General features: G+C 34.9%; 2 protein-coding genes across 11 annotated transcripts; one reads left to right on the top strand and one right to left on the bottom strand.

The window, feature by feature from the left end:
* Positions 1 to 29: 29 nt before the first annotated feature.
* LOC129796781 (tRNA (cytosine(34)-C(5))-methyltransferase) lies at positions 30 to 2,665 on the top strand. Its single transcript, XM_055838857.1, has 4 exons — positions 30 to 185; positions 246 to 923; positions 993 to 2,339; positions 2,412 to 2,665. Exons 1-3 carry the CDS (start codon positions 108 to 110, stop codon positions 2,334 to 2,336), a joined length of 2,100 nt encoding a protein of 699 aa, XP_055694832.1. The 5' UTR covers positions 30 to 107; the 3' UTR covers positions 2,337 to 2,339; positions 2,412 to 2,665.
* LOC129796829 (ELAV-like protein 3) lies at positions 2,542 to 20,600 on the bottom strand. 10 transcript variants are annotated; one of them, XM_055838937.1, is made up of 9 exons: positions 20,273 to 20,600; positions 10,954 to 11,784; positions 10,535 to 10,570; positions 10,178 to 10,281; positions 9,173 to 9,326; positions 8,804 to 9,065; positions 7,892 to 7,936; positions 6,842 to 7,130; positions 2,542 to 5,842 (listed from the first exon to the last, which is right to left on the bottom strand). In XM_055838937.1, exons 2-9 carry the CDS (start codon positions 11,165 to 11,167, stop codon positions 5,807 to 5,809), a joined length of 1,140 nt encoding a protein of 379 aa, XP_055694912.1. In that variant the 5' UTR covers positions 11,168 to 11,784; positions 20,273 to 20,600; the 3' UTR covers positions 2,542 to 5,806. The 10 variants fall into 10 exon arrangements, with proteins under 10 accessions (XP_055694912.1, XP_055694910.1, XP_055694909.1 ...); XM_055838935.1 differs by having other exon boundaries at positions 10,526 to 10,570; positions 20,273 to 20,599; XM_055838934.1 differs by lacking the exon at positions 20,273 to 20,600 and adding an exon at positions 13,489 to 14,150 and having other exon boundaries at positions 10,526 to 10,570.
* Between the last annotated feature and the right edge of the window lie 241 nt (positions 20,601 to 20,841).

Below are 20,841 nucleotides of genomic sequence, written 5' to 3'. Positions count from 1 at the left end.
TTTTTAAATTCCACCAATAAAATGAGTCTAACCTCACTTTTCAACTTGTGGCTTTTCGCATTGCACTGTTTTTTACACCACACGGCAAGAAAATCCTGCTAAAAAAAATGGGAAAAAGGAATAAAAACAGGAAAAACAACACAAATCCCTTTGCACAAAAGAAGAGAGATAAGAAAAATAATCAGGTAAGACGCTTTGAAGGTATTCTTTTGTTCTTTTTGTGTAACTTTTATCCCTCTTTCCAGAAGCCAGATCGCCGGTCTGAGCCCTACGTGGAAATCCTGCGGGAGAATGCATCCTTCTCTAAGTACTACAAGCAACAAAAGATTGTCCCCGAAGGTGAATGGGAGACTTTTATGAAGTCCCTGCAATCGAATCTTCCAACAGCATTTCGTGTCACGGGCTATCGTGGTGAGTCTGAGACACTTCTGGACATCATTAAGAGTGAATACTTCACGGAGTACTTTAAGCAAGTCACTGAGGATGGGGGCGAGATGACAATTCAGAAACCATTCCCCCTTCCATGGTATCCTGGAGAGTTGGCGTGGCAGCTGCAGCTTTCGCGGAAGGATATTCGTCGATCGGAAATCTTCTATAAGCTCCACAATTTTCTCATTGCTGAAACAAATGCAGGGGGGATTAGTCGGCAGGAGACGGTGTCTATGATCCCACCGATTGTGCTGGATGTGAAGCCACATCATAGAGTGCTGGACATGTGTGCGGCTCCGGGATCAAAGACGGCCCAATTGATTGAGGCTCTGCACGCTGAGATGGAGGAGAAGAAGGAGCTCCCCAGTGGATTTGTGATTGCCAATGATATTGACAATAGCCGCTGCTATATGCTCGTCCATCAAGCCAAGAGACTCAATTCCCCATGCTTCCTGGTTACAAATGAGGACAGTGAGAGATTTCCGGATCTTCTGGTGAGCAAAAAAATCTTTAGGAATTTTCTTTTTTATTATTAATATATTTTTTTCAAAAATTCTTTTCAGTGTACAAACAAGGAATCCGGAAAGGTGGAAAATATGCAATTTGATCGGATTCTCTGCGATGTTCCCTGCAGTGGTGATGCCACATTGCGGAAGAATCCAGATATCTGGACAAAGTGGAATCCCGCCCATGGAACAAATCTCAATGGCGTTCAATTTCGAATAGCAAAGCGAGGAGCTGAATTGTTGACCATTGGTGGGCGAATGGTGTACTCCACATGCTCATTCAATCCCGTGGAGAATGAGGCTGTGATTGTGCGTCTCCTGAAGGAATCCGCAGGTGCTCTGGAGCTCATTGATGCCTCAAATCTTGTGCCAGGATTGAAATTTGATCCAGGAATGCGTGAATGGGAGCTTGCAACGAAGGAAATGGATTTCTACAGGAATTTCACGGAAGTTCCCGAGAAGTATCACACAATCCTCCGTCCACAGATGTTCCCCCCTGAGGATGTGGAGCAATTCCATTTGGAGCGTTGTATGCGGATTTTGCCGCATCATCAGGACACTGGGGGTTTCTTTGTGGCTGTACTTGTGAAGACAAGGCCTATGCCGTGGGAGAAGACGCAAACGGAGGCGAGGGAGTCCCCAAAGGGTCCGCAGAAGAAGAAACGACGCCTCGGTGGGTACAAAGAGGAGCCTTTTGTCTTCTTCCACGGCGATGAGGATGTTTTTGAGTCAATTAAATCCTTCTACACTCTCCGGGAGGATTTCAATCCAACATGCCTCCTGACGCGTTGCTTCACGGGGAAGAAGAAGAACATCTACTTCGCCTCCGAAGCCATTCGGGATGTTGTGCAACTCAGTGGGGATGCCCTGAAGATTATCAATACGGGTGTGAAGGTATTCGTGCGGTGTGACAATAAGAACATGTCGTGCGCCTTCCGTCTTGCCCAAGAGGGGCTACCGAGTGTCAATGAGTTCGTTGGGAATGGCAGGAGGGTGCTGCTGGAGCGCAGTGACCTCGTAACTTTGCTGCAGAATATCGATCCGACTAAGCCACCGCGTCTGGAGGAACTCTCGGAGGCAGCACGTGAGAGAATAGCCGGAGTAACGCCCGGAAGTTGTATTCTGGAGTATCGGGAGGAAAGGTTGCAGCTGAGCCTTGTTGGGTGGCGCGGGACAACGAGTCTCAGGGCGTATGTGGATCAGAGTGAGACGGTGCACATGTTGAGACTCCTCCGGGCTGATGTGTCCAAGTATGAGGTTAATAAATTCCGGAAAGCCGAAGAGGAGGCTGCCAAGGAGTTGGTGGTGGAAGAGGAAGATGAAAAGGACGGGAAGGACGAGAAGGAAGAAGAGAAGGAGGAAGTTGTTGAGAAGGAAGCAGAGGAGGCCAAGATGGAGTAGAAGGTAGGAATCTAATTATCTCCCAATGAGGAAAGGGAAATATTCTGTTAAAGAATAAATTCTTTTTTTTTGCAGATACGGAAAAGTTCCTTTTCCACACAGAAAATTGAAACCTCAATTAGATGAATTTTCCAATAATTGCATAAAATAATTTTCCTTCATAACAGACGACGATTTTTCGGTTTAAACGAAAAATAAGGGTAAGTTGGATTTTTTTTACTCTTTATTGCACATTCTTTGAGAAGTACATAAGTTTTATTAAAAGTTTTGTTTTTTTCATTATAAATTTACCATATTATAGAAAATAAAAAGATTATAGTGAATGTAAAGGTTTTTTTTTCATGTTTTTGTTAATATATTCTTGAAATATTTGACGAAAAATCTCAAAATGCCCAACCATTGAAAATTGTTTTTCTTTACCATCTTGCTGATTATTTTTTCCTTTCTACGGCAAATGAAGGGATTTTCTTTTTTTTTTGTTTGAAGAAAAATATAAATAAATTACGAGACATTAAAAATATAAAGTTATTCATGTAAAATATGTGAATAAATATAAATTAAATCCATTCATCTTATGAAATAAATACATAAATAAATTAAATTAATAAATTAATGAAAAGTTTATGATAATTCATCTAATATAAATACGCAAAGATACGAATACCACTAATATTTGTTTTTTTTTTCATTAAAAATTAAATATATTATAAGAATTAATAAATTAGTGACTATTTTTATCATTTTGACTAGAAAAAAATGTTTTTTTTTTGTCTCTTAACTTAAAAAGAAAGGTTGTGAGTGAAAAAGCATGCAAAGTAATTTTATAAAGAAAATTTTCTTCCATCGATAAACATTACAAACATATTCTTCTTCTTTTTTTTTCATTTAAAAACACAATTACAACAGAAAAAACGAAAATACATCACACTAAATTTGAATTTATATATAAAATTTATAAAAATTTTTCTTTTCTCCCCATTTGTTTTAATTTCTTCTCATTCCTCTTTTTTTTGTTTATCATTAAAAGCACACAGCATATTGATAATTTTTTTTAATTAGAGATCGTTTTACAAATTAATATCTTTTTTTATTGGATTTTTCTTTTTCATTTTTTTAGACATAAAAGAACAATTTCACTATATTTTTTATTTTTTTATCATTTACTTCTCATTTCTTCTTCATTTTTTGGATTAAAAATATTTTTTTTTAAATAATACGATTTGACTATACTTTTTTTTTCATTCTTATAAGACATAAATCTTCATTTTTTTCATCTATTTATGAATAATAAATATAAAGTTTGAGTGAAGAATTACAGAATAGAGATCTATTTGTTTTTTTTCTTGAAATTTCTTTTAAATATCAATTTTTTAAGAGTATTTGTTTTTCATTCTTTTTAAATATAATTCGTGTTTTTTTCTTCCATCATTTCTTCATTTTCTTTTCGTATGAGTATCTCAATAATCTTGCACTTTAGCCTTGTTTTTCTTAATTTCCTTTAAATCTTTTGTTTTTTCAATCCTACCATTTTTCGAAAATTTTACGCGGAAGGATGCAAGAAATAAAGGAAAATCTAATGCATTTTTTTAACTTCTTCAAAACTTCCGTTAGAAGAGGGAATTTTCCTTTGGACTAAAAGAAATAATTCAAAAAAGCTTGCGATAGAATTAAAAAAAAAACTTTCCTTCTTTGCCATTTTTTTCTTTAAAACTATTATCATGGATTTTTTAAAACATTCTCTTTATTTCTTTTTAAATAAATTGTGCGCGAATATTTTCTTTTTACTAATATAAAGAAATCTTTAATACAAAATACACTCTGCAACAAAATTTTTATGATTACTGCTATATTTTAGTAGGTAGGTATATAGAAAAAAAATGAATGTCCTTTCGTTGAAAGCTTAGGTATTTAGCAGGAATGGGGGTGAAGAAGTAGGGCCAGGCCTTTATACGTTACAAAGATTTTATAATGAAAATAAATATGGGAAATAAATTGAAGAAAAATTGAAAAATAAGGAATTTGTAGGTTAGAACGGTTAGAATGTATTGTTAGAATAAGGTTATTTAGTAATTTAGGATTCATTTGAAAGATTACAGAGAACAGATGAGAATAGACAAAGTTAAAAAAAAGCTCCAAAATGCTGCAAAGCTTCTTCTAGAAATATTCTAAGAATGACGTTCTAAGTAAACTACAGAGACTGGCAGTAACCTAACGTTCTAACTTATCTTTTTCTTCACACCCACCCACTTGATACATGCGGAAATCTAAGTCTGAACGGCCTCTTTTCGTGTCCATCCGTTTAGTTTTTCTTTTCTGCTAAATACACCCAAAAATAGTGATAAAGAATTCAAATGACATCGGCGGTGTCGCTTCGTTTATTTTCTTATTTTTTTTTCTCTTCTGAAAGTTTTTCTTCTTCTCCGTCATTAATTTTTGCAGACAAAAAGAACTTCCCCTTCAACATGGTCATCATTTTTTTTATCATTTTACAACAACTTGGGTTTTTGTTCAATTTACAGAACTTTCAACACTTACATCTAGGAATTGCTTACACCCTCTTTTTCTTTTTTTTCTTTCCTTTTCTCTACAATTGTGTGACTTTTATACTTTCTTCACTCCTTACATCGTCCTAATATCAACTACCAGCACGCACGTGGAATGGAATGATCGCTAAAAGAATAAAATTTGTAAAACATCTTCTAAAAAAATGGGAAAAGTTGTCTAATTAAAAACTCACGATTGATTTTAAGAATTAAAAAGAAATCCTAAAGAGATAAAATTGGCAATTTGCCAGACTAGAATAAAATATTTAGTATAGGTAGTTGTTTTAATAAGAAAAAAAAGAACCTCCCCGTTCTCACTCATTTTTTTTATATCGCAGGGGGTTATTTTTTCCCCTTTCACACAAAAAAATCCTTCAATATTTGTTTTTCTCTTATTTCTTTCTTTTTTCTCTGGTAAAAAAGTGACCAAGGGTGCAATAAAATTGATTAGAGGTTATATATGTATATAATAATTTATGTCTCATTTAAATATATAAATATTAATATTTGTCTTTTTTCATCTTCATTCAAAAATGTATCAAAATATTGCAATATTGGGATTATAGCGTCATTTTTTTTCACAAATCTCTTCGTTTCATTCGTTTCTCTATAGCATTATATATATATTCTTTTTTTAAAGAGTTGTTTCTTTTTTTTAATCTTTTTTTTTTACTTTGTTGCCCAACTCACAAAAGAGTTGGTTTTTTTTTCTTTGGAAAGTGTTTGGTGTTGGTTTCATTTTTCTTGCGTATAAGTCAATTTATGAATTTTTAAAATGATGATTTTCTAATAATATTAATTAATATATTTTTTTAAGTATAATAATGTAGGTTTTGTAAATCCATTTATATCTCATTTTTGTTTACTTACGAAGAATTTTTTTTCTTTAAATATCAATTCAGCATTGTCTGCAGAAGAAAACCCCTTTTAGGCGGTCTTGGTTTTGTTTGTCTTGAAACTGACCTAGAAAAAAAGAGAAGAGAAAACCAATTTTAAAAAAATCTAGGCTTAATGATGTTTTAGGAAAGATTTTTGAAGTTATGGCAACAAAAATTGTTGCCCATGTGTTGGCTATTTAATTTAAATAAGGAATATTTACAAAAAAAAACTTAAAACAAGGTTTATTTGAATGAAATTATTCGGATCTTCGGAAATATTCGGATTATTTGCTAATATTCGGATGTTTCGCCAAGAAAATTCAAATATTAGTTTGAGCCTAAAAAAATTTAATTCAAGCACAAAAAGACTTAAATGAGGCCGAAAAATTCAAGCCTAAAAAATACTAAATTCATACCGAAATGTTCTAAATTAGCTTTTTGACTTTTTCGAGTTTCAATTTTTTAGTCTTGAAATTAAAATGAATTAAATGATTTTTTTTCTTTTTTAAATAAAATATTCCGATCTTCGGAAATATTCGCATGATTCGCCGAAAAATTAAAATATCCGTCAGATAAACGCCCCTTGTTTAAAAATGAATAAAGCTCCTTTTTCGAAGGTGAGGGAGACGTTGTGCAGAAAATTATCTCACAAAGTTTATTAATCTTTTGGGTCTCTGGGAAGGAAATATGAGGATTTTATGTATGCAGAATAACCAATAAAATCTTCTCCGTTTTAGCATTCAATTTTATCAAAATCCCGTTCAGTAAAATCGAAGAAAAACTCAAATATTCGGAATAATTAACTAGCTTAATGTTCTGGACGATGGCAGGGCTTTCATTGGGCTTCTGGAGAGCGCCTATAGTATAGCCTGATTCAAAAGTTACAAGTATTGTATTTTTATATAGCGGTTCTACATAGGTCTAATGACCTGAATACCTTTGGGTGAGGGTTGGAATTAATAAAAAAAAAACTAGCTTAATCAAAAACAATAAGCTCTGTGAGCTTTCCTCGAAAGTTTTCTTTAAAAAATAAAATTAGATTAAATTAGAAAACATTTTTAGGAAAAAAAAACAATAAAATTACCTGCAGTACGCGATTGCCAAGGGTGTAGCCATTGAGGGATTGAATGGCCACGACGGCCTCATCGTAATTGGTCATCGTGACAAATCCAAAGCCTTTGCATTTGTTTGTCTGCAAATCCCGAATTACTTTGACACTCTGGACGGCTCCGAATGGCCCAAAGAGCTGCCACAGGACATTCTCTTCCGTCTCCGGGGCCAGGTTGTACACAAAAATGCACCATCCGGACCCAGTCATTGCGGTACCCGGAAGAATTGTATTTGCCAGCAAATCTCCAGCCAGGGGGGAATATCTGGAAGATAGATGTTTACCACCCAACATTCCCTTTAAAGTTCTTTCATTTTACATTGACGGTGGGAAGTGGGGATTGCATTCTCTTTCTTTGTCTTGCAAGGGTGGTGATGGTGGGATAATTCTGTGCCTTCTGGAGTTCTTAAATGGGGGAGGTTTGATGGCGCGAGCGGGTTTGGGGTCATTTGCAACACGTTTCTATTTAAAGGTTTTCTATATTGGATTTCTGTCAGAGTGATTGGGATTTATATAGAAAGATTTCTATTTTATTTTATTTTCTTTCTTCTTAGTCTTTGTGGGTGCTGCTAAACAATATTATATGTACATAATACAGCAAGATATATACATAGATAGTAGAGAAAGAACTCATAGAAAAAATGTGAAGAAAGTTAATAAAATTGAAATCACTCTCACAGAAAAAAACTACAAGAAAAAAGAGAAAATTGAAATAAAGAAGAAAATCAACTGAAAAAAAAATTCTTTAAAAGAAAAGAAGAATATAAAATTTCAATTCTACGAGACAGACAAATTGCTAACAAAGGACATTTATGGTACACACATAAAATAAAATTGCTCTTGATATGAAATTGACTTGACGAGGAGACAAATTGAGGCACAGAATAGAAAGAAAGAAAGAAAAAAAACGACACAGAAGGAGAGAAAACTAAATTATTATAAAAAAAGAAGGATAGGAAGGGGTTTAGTTGACGAAAAAGCTTTAAAAAGGAGACGAATAAAAATAAAAAAATAACAAATACAAACCTCTGCAAACCCTTGTTTATAGCAAGCAATGGACTTTTCCCAATGCTAAAATGAAAAATGGAGAAAAAACAAATATTTGTATATAAAAATGATAAAATTTAGAAGCATAGATTTTTTTTTCTTAATCACTGCCAACCAAAAGATTAAGAAATCATAGAGACAGATTTTTTTTTCTCAAAAAAGAAAATTATTTATATAATAAAATCACAAAAATTGCGTGAATGTTTTGAAGGAAAAATTAAAAGAAAATATATTTTTTTAATATAGATTTGTGTGACACCCTTTGAATGAAACAAAAACACACTCGTTTGATAAAAATAAACGAAAATTATATATATCACAAAACGCTCATTGAGAGAAAAAAAATAAATCAAGAAAATTGTGAAAAATCAACTTTAATTCACGCTGATGAAAAAGTTGTGAAGAAAACACCATGAAATTAAATTGTGTATGTGTGTGTGTGTGGGTGGGCAGGGCGGGGGTGTGGGAACGACGGATTATGTATCCCCTGAAGGATTTTGTTTTGTTGTGTGGGCGAAATATGCAGGAAAATTCCTCTGTGGCCAAAAGGAAAAGCTTTGATCAAATCACAAAAGCTTTCGTTGTTGCACGAAACACAGAGAAAATGGGAAAAGTTTGTAAATTTTGTGGGTTTGTTTGTGTGAAAGTTTGTTGATTTTTATTGCTCGTTTATGTTTTACTTATCTGTTTGATTTTTCTAATTTTTCCGTTGATTCAGATCAATCATTTTATGGCTTAAAAAATCAACAAACTTTTCCAATTATTTTTCTCAGTGTGTCTTGTATGTATGGGAGTTGTTTTCTCCTATTTTTGCTGATCTAGGATTTCTTGACGTCGTTGGGGGCATATGATTGGGGGAGGACGCGTCTTGGTTTTTTTTTTTATTTTTACCTAAATCTCCCAGCTGGGAGGGCTCCAGCAAAACGCCGCGTGGCCTGGGGCGTCAAATAAGCCGCCAAAGGTGGGAGAGCCTTTGCATTGTTGCTGGGGTTGTTGGCAAATTTAACAGTGATTGCCTCCGTGCAGCCTTTGGGGATCTTCCCATTCAGCTCCTGGATGGCACGTTCTGCCTCATGTCGTTGATCGAAACGGATGAAACCCACACCTTTGGACATACCCGATGTTGGCAAATCATTCGCCACAAATTGTTGAACTACAAAAATTTAAAAAAAAATCACAAAACGGACACGAAATCGTTAGTAGGGCAGTTTTAGGCAGAGAAAGGGTGTGTATGGGTGGGTGGGAAGTATTGCGTTTTACCTGAGATATTGTCACACAGGATACGTGAAGTTATAATACGTCCAAAGGGGGAGAAGAGACCCTCCAGCTCGGGTTGTGTCATGCTTTTTGGTAATCCAGAAACATACAAATTCGCCCCCTTTATCGATTCCGAACTGGGGCGTGCAAAGGACACCTGCAAAATACAGAAAGCACGCAAACACATGAGTTTAGTATTTTTTCTCTCTCCGCAGCCTAAGGTCAATCCTTTCAATGGGGGTGGTCAAAAAAAAACGAGAAAAATTAAATGCCCCGCATAAGATTGCGTATGGAGAAATTGGGCTATCTTGTTCCACCATCAGTGGTGATTTCTCGAATTTTATTAAGAGTGACATTGACAAGTCTATTTCTGGGCATGGTGTGACAGGAGAAAGAGCTAATTCCATATACAAAAGGTGATTTCTATGTTGGAGGGATACCTACTCACTAAAACATTATATAGGTACCCAAAAGGAGAAAAATTTATTCTCTCTTCTCATGAATATTAATTGAACATTAATATTCTGAATCATAAAATTGGAATAATGTTGTTTTTGTGTGAAAAATCACCTTTCTCTTACAGAAGGGCGTCTCTTTCATGAAAGACTAGAATTTGCAAAAGTTTTTGAGTTTCTTCAGATATAGAGTCTAGTTTAGCTAGAAATCTAATCAATAATTTTTAAAATTCTTTTTAAAAGTTTTAAAGACGTTGGAAATGGATTAAAGTACGACTTGACATTTCTTTTCTAACGTTTGATGTTATTTTTCAACGTCTTTCTTTCAATTTGAATTTCTGACATTTTGTTAACAACCTTAGACAATTCTTTTAGCTGTGATGCTGTTTTAACGGTTGATGATTTGGAAAGTTTTTATGCTATCTTTCTCATGTTTGACATTTCTAACGATTGATGTTTTTATTCTTTTTTGACATTTATTTTAAATCTTTGTCATTTTTTTTAAATTTCGATTTAATTGAAATATTAAAAGACTGAAAAATTCTCAACGTACCTTAATGATTTTATTCTGAAGCCTCAATCCATTAAGTGTGTTGATGGCCTTTTCGGCATCTTCTGGTTTCTGATAGTTCACGAAACCATATCCCAAACTCTGACCTGAAGAAGACACAGAGAAATACGAAAAGTTTATTATCAAAAGAAAAATTCTTTGCAATATTTTTTCAAAAAAAAAAAAAGAAAGCTGAAGAAAGAAGCAAATTTGGAGTTTTTTCTTTGTTAAATAGTTAGATAAATTACAAAATTTGGCATAGAGAAATATTTGAAGAAAGAGCAGAGAATCAAAAGAAAGAATTTTATTTAAATATAAATATTAATAAAATTGATATGAAAAAGCTCTTACATATCTTACCTTGCTGTAGTGCCGGATTACCAGATGCAGGAAAGACTAGAATTACAAAAGAAGAAAAAAATAAAAATAAAATGATGATTATGAATGAATCATGCTTGTGAGGAATAATTCTTAATGAAGGGTGCATGATAAATTGCAAAAGAACTAAAATAACGCCAATTGTTTTATCAATCTTGAATCAATAATTGTGGATAAAAATAGAGCTTGAAGAGGCGCATAGAGAGAGAGAGAGAAAGAAAGAAAAGGGTTCAAGAGAAGGTGTACATAATAATGTTGAAGACACACAGAGGTAAAGAAGAAAGAAAGTTTGTAAAAGTTATGTATAGAGAAGCGGAGATAATAAGAGAGCATTAGGGAAGAGAGGGGTGCAAGATGAAAAGCCCCTCAATGGGGTTGAGGAGGAACGCTGAGAGACTTACCTGTAACCTTGTCGCGAATCAATTTGCAACTCTCAAGCTCCCCAATGCTGGCAAAGAGGGATCTCATCTCTTCCTGCGTCATAGTTTGCGGCAAGTAGTTGACAATGAGATTTGTCCGGGATTCATCCTGACTCCCTTCACCGGGATTGCCATTGTTGGCAGCTGTCTGTGTTGTGCCATTCTGTGCCACTGCAGTTTCCATCGTGTTAGTCATGTTTTTTGTATTTTCTCTAAACCCTCACCCTTCGATGCACAAATCCAACCCCTTTTGCCACGTGCTGTAAACTTCTTGATTTCCTCTCCTCACAATGGAAAATCCTTTTTGTCCTGCTTTTTTACACGCCACTGAGCCTCCCAAAAATCTGCGTAATTTCTCGTTTTTTTTTCAGTTAAATTTATGCAAATTCTCCTTCTCACCTATTTCCTCGTATTATATTCGTTAGCAGAGTAAATTTTCTTTAAAATCACTTAAAAATATTCCACACAATACACTAAATTTTTTTTCTTATTAAATTTATTGTTATGCGTTTTCTTTTTTACTTTTTTTTTGTATATAAAATTGGAAAACAACAATTTTCTTCGGTTCTTCGTTCACTTTTTTTTTAAAACGAGATTTTCCTCACGGTTCAATTTTTTTTAAATGTAATTCTTTTGCTTAAAATCGTGATTTAATATTTTCTTTTTAATATGATTAATAGCACATTTAATACTTTTCAGTTGTTTCACAGTATAAGAATTGGTTTATTTTTAATCCACCGCTTTTGTCGTCAATTTACTCACAATGAGTAGGTTTTTTTTTCTCGAAAAAATGTGGGGGTGGTTTTCGTCACACTGAAATGGGAAAAGAGAGAGAGAGAGATGTTGGGGGTTAGTAAAGAGAAAGGCGCACATTAGGGGGGAAATATGAGGTAAATTTCTGTGTTAATATTTTATGATAAATTGTCTTGCTCTTTTCTACGTCAATTTCTACCTTTTGGGGGGTCTGATTTGTGGATACGCCCCATTTCACGACGGGAATACCTTTTTTTTGATGATTGAACAAGAAAATTGCAGAGACGTCAGGGAGATTTTTGGTTCATTAAACCCATATGGGTTCCCTTGAAAAGGGCAAATTCTAATGTAATTAAAGGTCTTTGGGTACAGTACAACATTTTCCCTTTCTTCCCTTTGAAAATATTATTCTATCAATTTGAGATCAATCAAAATTTTTGCATTAATTGAAGGAATTTTTTATTTATTACTTTAGAAGGAGTTTATTCATTTTAATGGTCTTTTGAAAACATAAAATGCAAATCTTCTAGCCAAAATATGCCTACAAACTCTTCAAACTTTAAATGATTCTCTCTTTTCTGCTAAAAATTAATTGAGGAAACTCTGAATAATTTAGTCCCAGAATGTGAAATTTAAATACCATGGGGACGTGGTTTTTACTCGTTTTTAATTAGGAACGCCAGGTTCCCCTAAAACTATTAAAATTTTCTCAAATAAACTATGAAAAATTAGAAAAAAAGTATTTTGACTCTTCTTGATTTTTTATTGATAATTTTGATGATTTTCTTCATCTGAGCAGTTAAAAATGATTGCACTCCTTTTCCTTTTAATTAGAAAGATAAATATTAATGCAAAACCAACCCTCAGTGTCAACTACACACAAAATCCACGCATTTACTCTTCAATCACATTTCATTTTATCTGTCTGAAAGCCACGACACAGGCGGGATTTAAAATGATAAATAACGAAGAAGTCCTCGACGTCTGCTTCTGATCGATTTTCTCGGTGCAAAAGGATTTTTTTTTTGTGAATGGCAACGAAAGAGATTAGAGAGAGGGAATTGAATTAAAACGTGACACTCTGTGTTGAGATAAATTGTGGTTTTAGTTCTTTTGTATCCGCTACGATGGGTTGCGGGGGGGGGGGGGGGGGAAGAATGATGAAAAATTGCGTCCCGTAGGCTAGAAAAATCATCAATTTATCGCTTCGTTTTTGGCCTGGCAATTTCTAGGCCAAATTTGTGGTGTATCCTATGTGGCTGGAAAATTCCTCCAAGGCTCATAAATTTCCTTGTTAGAGGAAGAAAAAAAAAGGATTTGAGATGGGAAAATGATCCTCGAGCCAATGGTGTGCCAAGAAAAAAGAAAGGAAAATCGTGGTGGATAAGAGGCGTAAGATGAGAAGAGTCCTCATTGGATTCCTTCCCAAAATTGTCTCATTGCGCCGAAAGGCACATAAAATCCCTGAGCTATGCCAGAAGTTGCCAAAAATGCAGGGAGAGAAAGCCATGTTGTACGAGGGGTTGGAGGGAATTTCACGGATGGTTCACAAGAGAATGTTGCGAAGAGGTCAATGCCCGAAAAATGTTCCATACACGAAAACTACCCTCTATCATCTACAAAAGGTTGCTCCGCATAGAAAAAGGGAGTATTTGTAGATGAATCAACATTCGCCCTCCTGTATGTGGCGCGCAATGTAATGTCCTGGAGGGATGGAGCGACATGAAATGCATGCGAATCAAAATGCTTTAAAGGGACACATACACATTACCATCTGGTTCAGAGGGTGGTTCTGCGGTGTGTGTGCTGCTGCTATAGTCACGATATACTAAACAGAGATACTTAATTTAAAGGGCCCTGCGACGCACATTTTCGGACCCTCGCCACGGTGTCTGATAGCATAAAAATCCCTCTTTGCCTGATTGTGACGTGGAATATAATTTTAATCATTTTCCTCAGCACGGTGGTGGCCCTTTGGGACATGAAGAATATTTTTTTTCCTCCAGCGTGTGGGTGACCCGTTGCGATTGCGAGTAGGGAATAAATTGGGTATAGAGTGGAGTGTGTGCAATCAATTTTGATTTTCAAAGCGCCGAGAGGTCACATTCTGCATTATTTTTATATAAATTCCAAGAATCTTCAGGCTATTTGATAAATTGATATTTTTGTCATCTCTTTAGGATATTGTAATTTCTACTTGCAAAAAATGCTCGAAAGAAAAGGAGTTTAGTCACTTCCGTATGGAAAACTCCATATTAGATGAAACAATCGGGTTTATCGTAGTTTTATTAAGGATAAAAAAAGAATAATATGTCTCCAAAGAGACTCAGTTTTTTATTAGATTTGGCTAAGATAATTCGCCAAAAATTGATCAAAAAATGTGATAAATGACGTCACCATTGTGCTTTTTTTTTGTCTCTTTTAATGTATGAAGTATTCTTGCTAAAACTTCGTAGAAGATTTTTGATAAGAAATCTTACGTTTCATTCTTTGAAAGGGAGAAAAAGCACAATAGTGACGTTATTGGGTGTTTTTTTGGTCAGACTTTTGCTGGATTTTTTTTTTCAATTGAATACAGTGGAAAATGGGAAGTCTCAGTGACTAAAGTCTTTTGCAAAGTCTCTTTACTTATCAGTCTTTGCTCTTTTATATCAGTTATTTATTAATTTAAATTTTCTGCTATTCTCCTGATGAAACTGAGAGGATTAAGACGGCTGAAGACGCGATATTGAATGGATTAAATAAATAAGAGTTAGTGCATTTAATAATGAAAACTTAAGGACTTAATAATGAGCAATTTTTGACTCAATATTCTGTTCATTTATCATTGCATGATGGCTAAATAATTATTAAAATATTGTAAAATATCAAATAATTCAATTTTCTTTGAGCTTTGGGAATTTTTTTAACCATCCCTTATAGCCGAAAGGTCTAAAAATCAAATTTTGATCAAAAAAAAATTTTTTTAGCACTTTTAGGGATTTTTTTTCGTACTCCATGCCATCAGCAGATTTGCTATGCTGAATGCAGAGATTTCACACTGAATGAAGGTATTTTTAGCCCAATTTGCACGAATTCAGCACATCGGCGTGGGCGTAGAAATTACCACAAAGCCCTTTCAATCTTCCACAAAGGAACATCGTGAATGATAAAAATATTTTCGCTTCGTTGCCATGTGAATCTTCTCTCTGCTACCAAAGAAGGATGACTTTTCGTCTTATGAAGATATACACAACACACATAAGAAGTCAAGAAGTCACAAAAGGCATTTTCCTTTGAACTCCCACACACGCGTGGAAAGTCAAGGACCTACAGCGCAAATGGAAAGTAGAAAGAAAAATATGATTTGCCAAAGAAAAATAATCTGGAAATGACAAAGTTCATTTCCCCTCATACTCTGCACAGATATGAAATCAACCCCCAACCCTCACTCAGAGCAGGAGAAAAAAAAGTCCAAATTGATTAAAAAACAAACAGACAAGAAAATCCCTTCGTTTGGATGTGAGAGAGAGCGCAAAAACATGAATTTTATTCATGAAAATTCGCACATTTGCCATCTCGGGGAAATTTATGACATTTTCATTGCACTTTTATAGCACAACTGCGTATTAAAAGACAATTTGCGGTATTCTGCGCGACAGAAAGAAAACAATCCCTTGTATAACATGGAGAGAGTTTGCAGAGGGTTAAACAAAATTTGCAACATATTACAAAAGATAATTTAATTGATTTTTAAAAAGTCAATTTTTTTGCCACAGAGAAGAGAGAAAATTGCATTTTAAATTATCTATTATAACATAATAGTGCATATGGAACATTTTGCAAGAAGAAGATTGCAGGAAAATTTATAATCCTATTTTTGGGGGGATGAAAATGCAATTTCTCTCTGGAAATTCAGGTCAGTTCACCCACCAATTTTATGCTTTCACCACGAAGAGGGAAAATTGTGTTATTGCCACCCCCAAACGGGGGCAAATTTCATTCGTATTTGGGGAAATAATTTTTGAGAAAATATTTTGTGGCTTTTATGTGAGAAAGCTCTCTCTGTGTGGGTGGAATTTTAAATATGCGGGGGCTTCTTCCTCAATTGACATACAGAATCAGGGCACAAATAAGAATTTCTGGAACTTGTGGAATTTTTTATTCATGCTGAAATTTCTCCTTTTCAAATTGTTCGCTGAATTTCACGAGAAATGCATTCTTTGCTGACGTTAGAATTTCATATAAACCCCAAAACTGTCTGTGAGAGATAATACGGGAAAGCACGAGCAAAATAAAATTTTTAAACATGCAATAAAATATTTGGATTTGTTTATCTGGATACAACAACGATTAATTTTTTTTTGAATTATTCATTTTAAATGTTTTCATTAGAAAAGGAATTGATGCCCACTTATATGAAAGATGATCCTCTATCGCAGAACAATTTTAACCCATTCCATCTTGTAGAGGATCAAAAAACATTGAAGAATCGCGAGAGAAACTCCCCAAAATCCACTGGGATCACATCGAAAAGTGCAAATAAAAATTGCCAAAAAATTCAAATATTGCGACGCCATTTGACGTTTTTTTCCCTATAAAAAATGTTTGAAAACTTTTTTGTAGACTTGTCGCTCATTTTCCGTGGAGTTTTTTTCTAGTCAAAATAAATGTTTATTTTTTCGTTTCTGGAGTGATTTCTACATCTGAATCAGGTGATCCACAGCGAAATGAAGCTGAGGGAGGTTAATAGAACCAGCCCTTTGCAAATCAAAACAAATCTTTTTACATTTTTTTGGGCCTCTTTGGCAGTGAGAATTTTAGCAAATCTTACCGAGTTGAATCTCATCCAGCGCAATATACCTGATTCTGATGTATAAATCAATATAGTAGTCAGTATCCAGAAACATTCGACGGAGTCTTCAAGCAAATCATGACCAGCACGGAAGACATTTCTGATATTGCTCCTGAAAGTCTCCTTCTGAGATTGGAACACTGAGCAAGTCCACAAAATCTTCATCACCGTCCTCCCATACATCTTCCCCAAGAGCAATAAATTCCTGGAGCTGACAAAAGTGATTCTCAACTCTCATTTTGCCTCTCAGAGTTCTTTTCTGCAGAATGCCCATGAGGTTTTGCTGGAGATATTGGGACTTCCGGAAGCGAAAGATTTGCTCCGGCACATTGAAATTGAATCAACGGGCAGTGAACAGAGATTCTATGCCCTCCTCCTTGTTGCATCCGCTCTCGAGGAGGCTACAATGTCAAGAAAGACATCCGGAAGTCTCATGAAATTATTCACAGCAATAAACTCTCAATGAGTTTGTTTTCTTAGTGCTTTGAGAGTATCATTAGATGCACAGACTTCCAAGGAGCAGAAGATTTCACAGATTCAGATGTAGGAGTCACTCCAGAAACGAAATAATAAATATTTATTTTGACTAGAAAAAAACTCCACGGAAAATGAGCGACAAGTCTACAAAAAAGTTTTCAAACATTTTTTATAGTGATAAAAACGTCAAATGGCGTCGCAATATTTGAATTTTTTGGCAATTTTTATTTGCACTTTTCGATGTGATCCCAGTGGATTTTGGGGAGTTTCTCTCGCGATTCTTCAATGTTTTTTGATCCTCCACAAGATGGAATGGGTTAAAATTGTTCTGCGATAGAGGATCATCTTTCATATAAGTGGGCATCAATTCCTTTGTTAAATAATACCTAAAAATAGAAGGTTTTCTTGGGAACGAACAGGACCTTCATCAGGCCTTACATAAAAAGCTACGATTCGTCACAATTTTTGATTCAATTAAGATTAATTCCCTCAACATTTCAAATAGAAATCTCTTCATCAGTTCTCCACCACCGACTCTTTTCATTTCTGAAAGTGGATTAGTATCAATAAAATAATTTTGTGTGATTGATAGGAAGATAGAGAAATTGGCAATGAGGTGAATGTACTATATTTGATCGATATAGCACCCATGTTTCCCTCTTCTCTTCCGCGCCTCAATTATATTTACAACGACGACGATAAAATGCAAGCTGATTGGAGGATGGGGTCTTTCTTGAAAGTTTAATTTCATTGTTGGGTATGTTGAAATGAATAAAAAAAAATGAAAGAAGCCACTAAAATATTGATTGAATATCAATTTCTGTGTGTAGTTTCAAAAACTCCCCCATCAAACAAATCCATCCAATACACAGTTGAATTGGAATCATTAATCAGCTCTCTTGGCTAGAGGCTCAAAGGGGTTCAGATTTCTCCTCTATTATGTATGTATGTAGCTGGAAAGAGAGTCGGCAGGAAGAAAATTCTACAAACTAAAAACAGAAGACCGTGATTGAAGTGCGCGCGAGTTCTTGAATGAAGGCCATCGTGCAGTCGGGTCCCTTTAAATTTAAAACATTAAACACCCTCCCGCACAATGCACAACCCACCCCTCTTGAAATGCACCCAAACAATCATTTCATGACGATGAATTACATAGAAAATGTTGTACATAAATTACACGTACTACAGTGGCATTGTTTGCCCTATCATTCTCGCTGGGGTTCATATACCCTGCCTATGCTGAGCTGCCTGCCTATATCCGAACATTAAAGGGGTCAGTCTCTGTGTCTTTTGCATTTTTAATAATTTAAAATTGGACATTCACACACGACCCTTTGCAAGCCCGCCAAAGGGAGTTCGCGACTCAAGGGGTGAAGAGGGATTTTTAACTAATTTATTTGGAGAATTTTTTTTGCAAAAAAAGAAAGGGGTCACTCTCTCGACTTTCCTTTGCACCAAGAGGGAGTTTTTATTTATAAATAATTACTCGAGAGAGAGAAAAAAAGTCGCCCTGTCGAATTGTTGGCACATTTTGTGCAATTTATATCCTTGTTCCAATATATCCACACTCATGGCTTTTTTTCCATCCATTGCTCCTCGTCCTCATTATAACCTCCTCTTGGATTTTGTATTCCAAACGCAACGAGGGTTGGGTTCTGATCGTACATACATACATAATACATATATATGGCGAATAAGGGAAATTATGGGAAAATGCGGCACATGCGCCAAGTGTGTGCGGAATAAAAAAGGTTCTTTGTTGTAATTTATGCATAAATTACATGCGGAATCCGTGCGGAAGTTGCAACATACCCCAGGGGGCTCCCAAATTTCCCCCAAAAAAAAATCCCGGAAAAATGAAACATTTTTTTTGTTTTAGTTGCTCTTTTGGGGGATGAATGGAATTTCGAGGGAGTCAAAGCTTCTCATTGTGCGTCGGCGCTCTAGAAATAAATGGAGCTCCCGTTGCAATTGAGTGGCAGTGGGGCAGATAAGATGTGTGGGCTAATTTATTTTTTGAAGAAAATACTCTTTAATTTTTTTAGTTGAGGTATTTTGCAAATTCTTTTTCTTAGCATGAAAAAATCATTTTTTTAAAACTTTTGTAACTGAAAAGACTTTTAAGTTTATTTTTGTAAATCTTCTAAATATTTGGATTTCATAAAATTATATTATTTGTTGATTTTTATTTAATTTTGAGGATTTTGGGCAACTTTTTATTCTTTTTCGTGCTTCTCTTAACGATTTATTGACATTATTGCTTATTATGAAACTTTTTCATTATTTTTAAAGTTTTTTTTACAGAATTTTCTACATTTTTTACACCATTTTCTCCAAAAATTGCTAATTAAAAAAACATTATAGCGTAAAAAAACTAAAATGCCGTATAAAAATAAAAATCTTCTCTAGCAATGAAAATACAAAATCAAAGCTCAGATTTTCACAACAAACACTTTGCTTTATAAATTGTGATTTTGGCGAGGGTGTAGCTATACCACCACCCATTCACATCCGCTCAACATTCTCCGGTAAATCCGACCCGGAAGGAAAATCCCCAGAAGATTTTTCACCTAACAAGGGTGTGGATGAAATTATTAGCATAATTTTTTTTCTTTGTTAGCTTCGCTATCTCATATTTTTTTCTTATAAAATATCAGTATTTTACTAATATTTTTTTGCCAAAAAGGCCAAAAAGATTTTTTTTTCAACTTTTCAAGAAAATTAATGGAAAAAACTTTAAAATTTTAATGTAATGCCATATTTATCCTAAAAATATGTAAATTCCGTGGGAGTTTAACGTGTGGGCCGTGTAGCGTTTGCATCCGTATTCCCCTGGACACACCCCTAACTTTATCTATATGTATTACCACCCACGCGAAAGTGCCCAGAAAATGGGTGCATCAATGCAGCAGCAATAGCTGGGCCCAGGCACTCACAGAGTTCATTGACCAGAAAAGACGTTCAACCAAAAAAAATTGTACAAGCAGAGGGTGGGTATGAGGGTTGCTGTACTGTATTTCTGCGGGAAATCTTCCCTTTTTGTATGAAAGGAGGGAATTCGCCCCGAAAAGACGGCAAGTGTGTGTGCGGATTTTGAAGGGAAAATTTGGGGTGGAAATGCTCAAAATGGCCGCCGAGACGGCTACTAACTAAAGGGTGGCGAGGGAGTTTTGCATTTTCCCCTGAAAATGCGATATTTTACGGAAAAACAAAAGATGAAAATAAATGCAAAAATACCTCAGAAGATGATCCTGAAGGTGGTTGACCAGAGATAATCCGTTTTTGCTTAACTTCTATCAAGAACGGGGTTCTTTCCACCCTCCGCTTCTTTTTCGCCCAAGAAGTTGAGATTAAATGAAAAATTCTCGTGGAAAATAGCACTGAACTGGATTTTCCGGACAACGCGGATTTTTTTTCTGATAATATGTATGTATATTAATTTTTCTTCGTATGACGTGGAAGAACAAATGAAAAATAAGAAATGAATTGAATAATAATAAATGCAATGCGAAAATAGCACGCGCTCAAATCGCGTTCGCACCCTCGGCTCAGACGTTACAAACTGAAAAGAGATTGTTCGCATACGGAGGTGTGGTGGGCTAAAAGCGAGGGATGATTTTTGGTGCAAGGGGTGGTACACCCGGGTCGAGTATTTTACGTGAAAATCTTTTTTTACGCGACGTGTAATAAATAATCAACTATACATAATTTTTTGGTTTTTTGTTTCAAAATGTCAAGCAGATTAGAAATAAGAGGTATAATAAGAATTTGATTTATTACCTGCTTATCTTAAATACTTTTTAATT

Source organism: Lutzomyia longipalpis, chromosome 1 (assembly GCF_024334085.1).
Source record: "Lutzomyia longipalpis isolate SR_M1_2022 chromosome 1, ASM2433408v1".
Taxonomy (NCBI): domain Eukaryota; kingdom Metazoa; phylum Arthropoda; class Insecta; order Diptera; family Psychodidae; genus Lutzomyia; species Lutzomyia longipalpis.
This window is presented reverse-complemented; position numbering and strand designations above follow the sequence as displayed.

What these genes read in the sequence shown, in the direction of transcription:
- LOC129796781 (XM_055838857.1), top strand. Translation starts at nt 108, where the DNA reads ATGGGAAAAAGGAATAAAAACAGGAAAAACAACACAAATCCCTTTGCA. An exon ending in GAGATAAGAAAAATAATCAG is followed by an intron (nt 186 to 245) that starts GTAAGACGCTTT and finishes CCCTCTTTCCAG; the next exon opens with AAGCCAGATCGCCGGTCTGA. An exon ending in AGAGATTTCCGGATCTTCTG is followed by an intron (nt 924 to 992) that starts GTGAGCAAAAAA and finishes AATTCTTTTCAG; the next exon opens with TGTACAAACAAGGAATCCGG.
- LOC129796829 (XM_055838935.1), bottom strand. Translation starts at nt 11,167, where the DNA reads ATGACTAACACGATGGAAACTGCAGTGGCACAGAATGGCACAACACAG. An exon ending in ACTACAGCAAGGTAAGATAT is followed by an intron (nt 10,282 to 10,525) that starts GTAAGAGCTTTT and finishes TGTCTTCTTCAG; the next exon opens with GTCAGAGTTTGGGATATGGT. An exon ending in TTGGCAATCGCGTACTGCAG is followed by an intron (nt 5,843 to 6,841) that starts GTAATTTTATTG and finishes CTTTTTTTCTAG; the next exon opens with GTCAGTTTCAAGACAAACAA.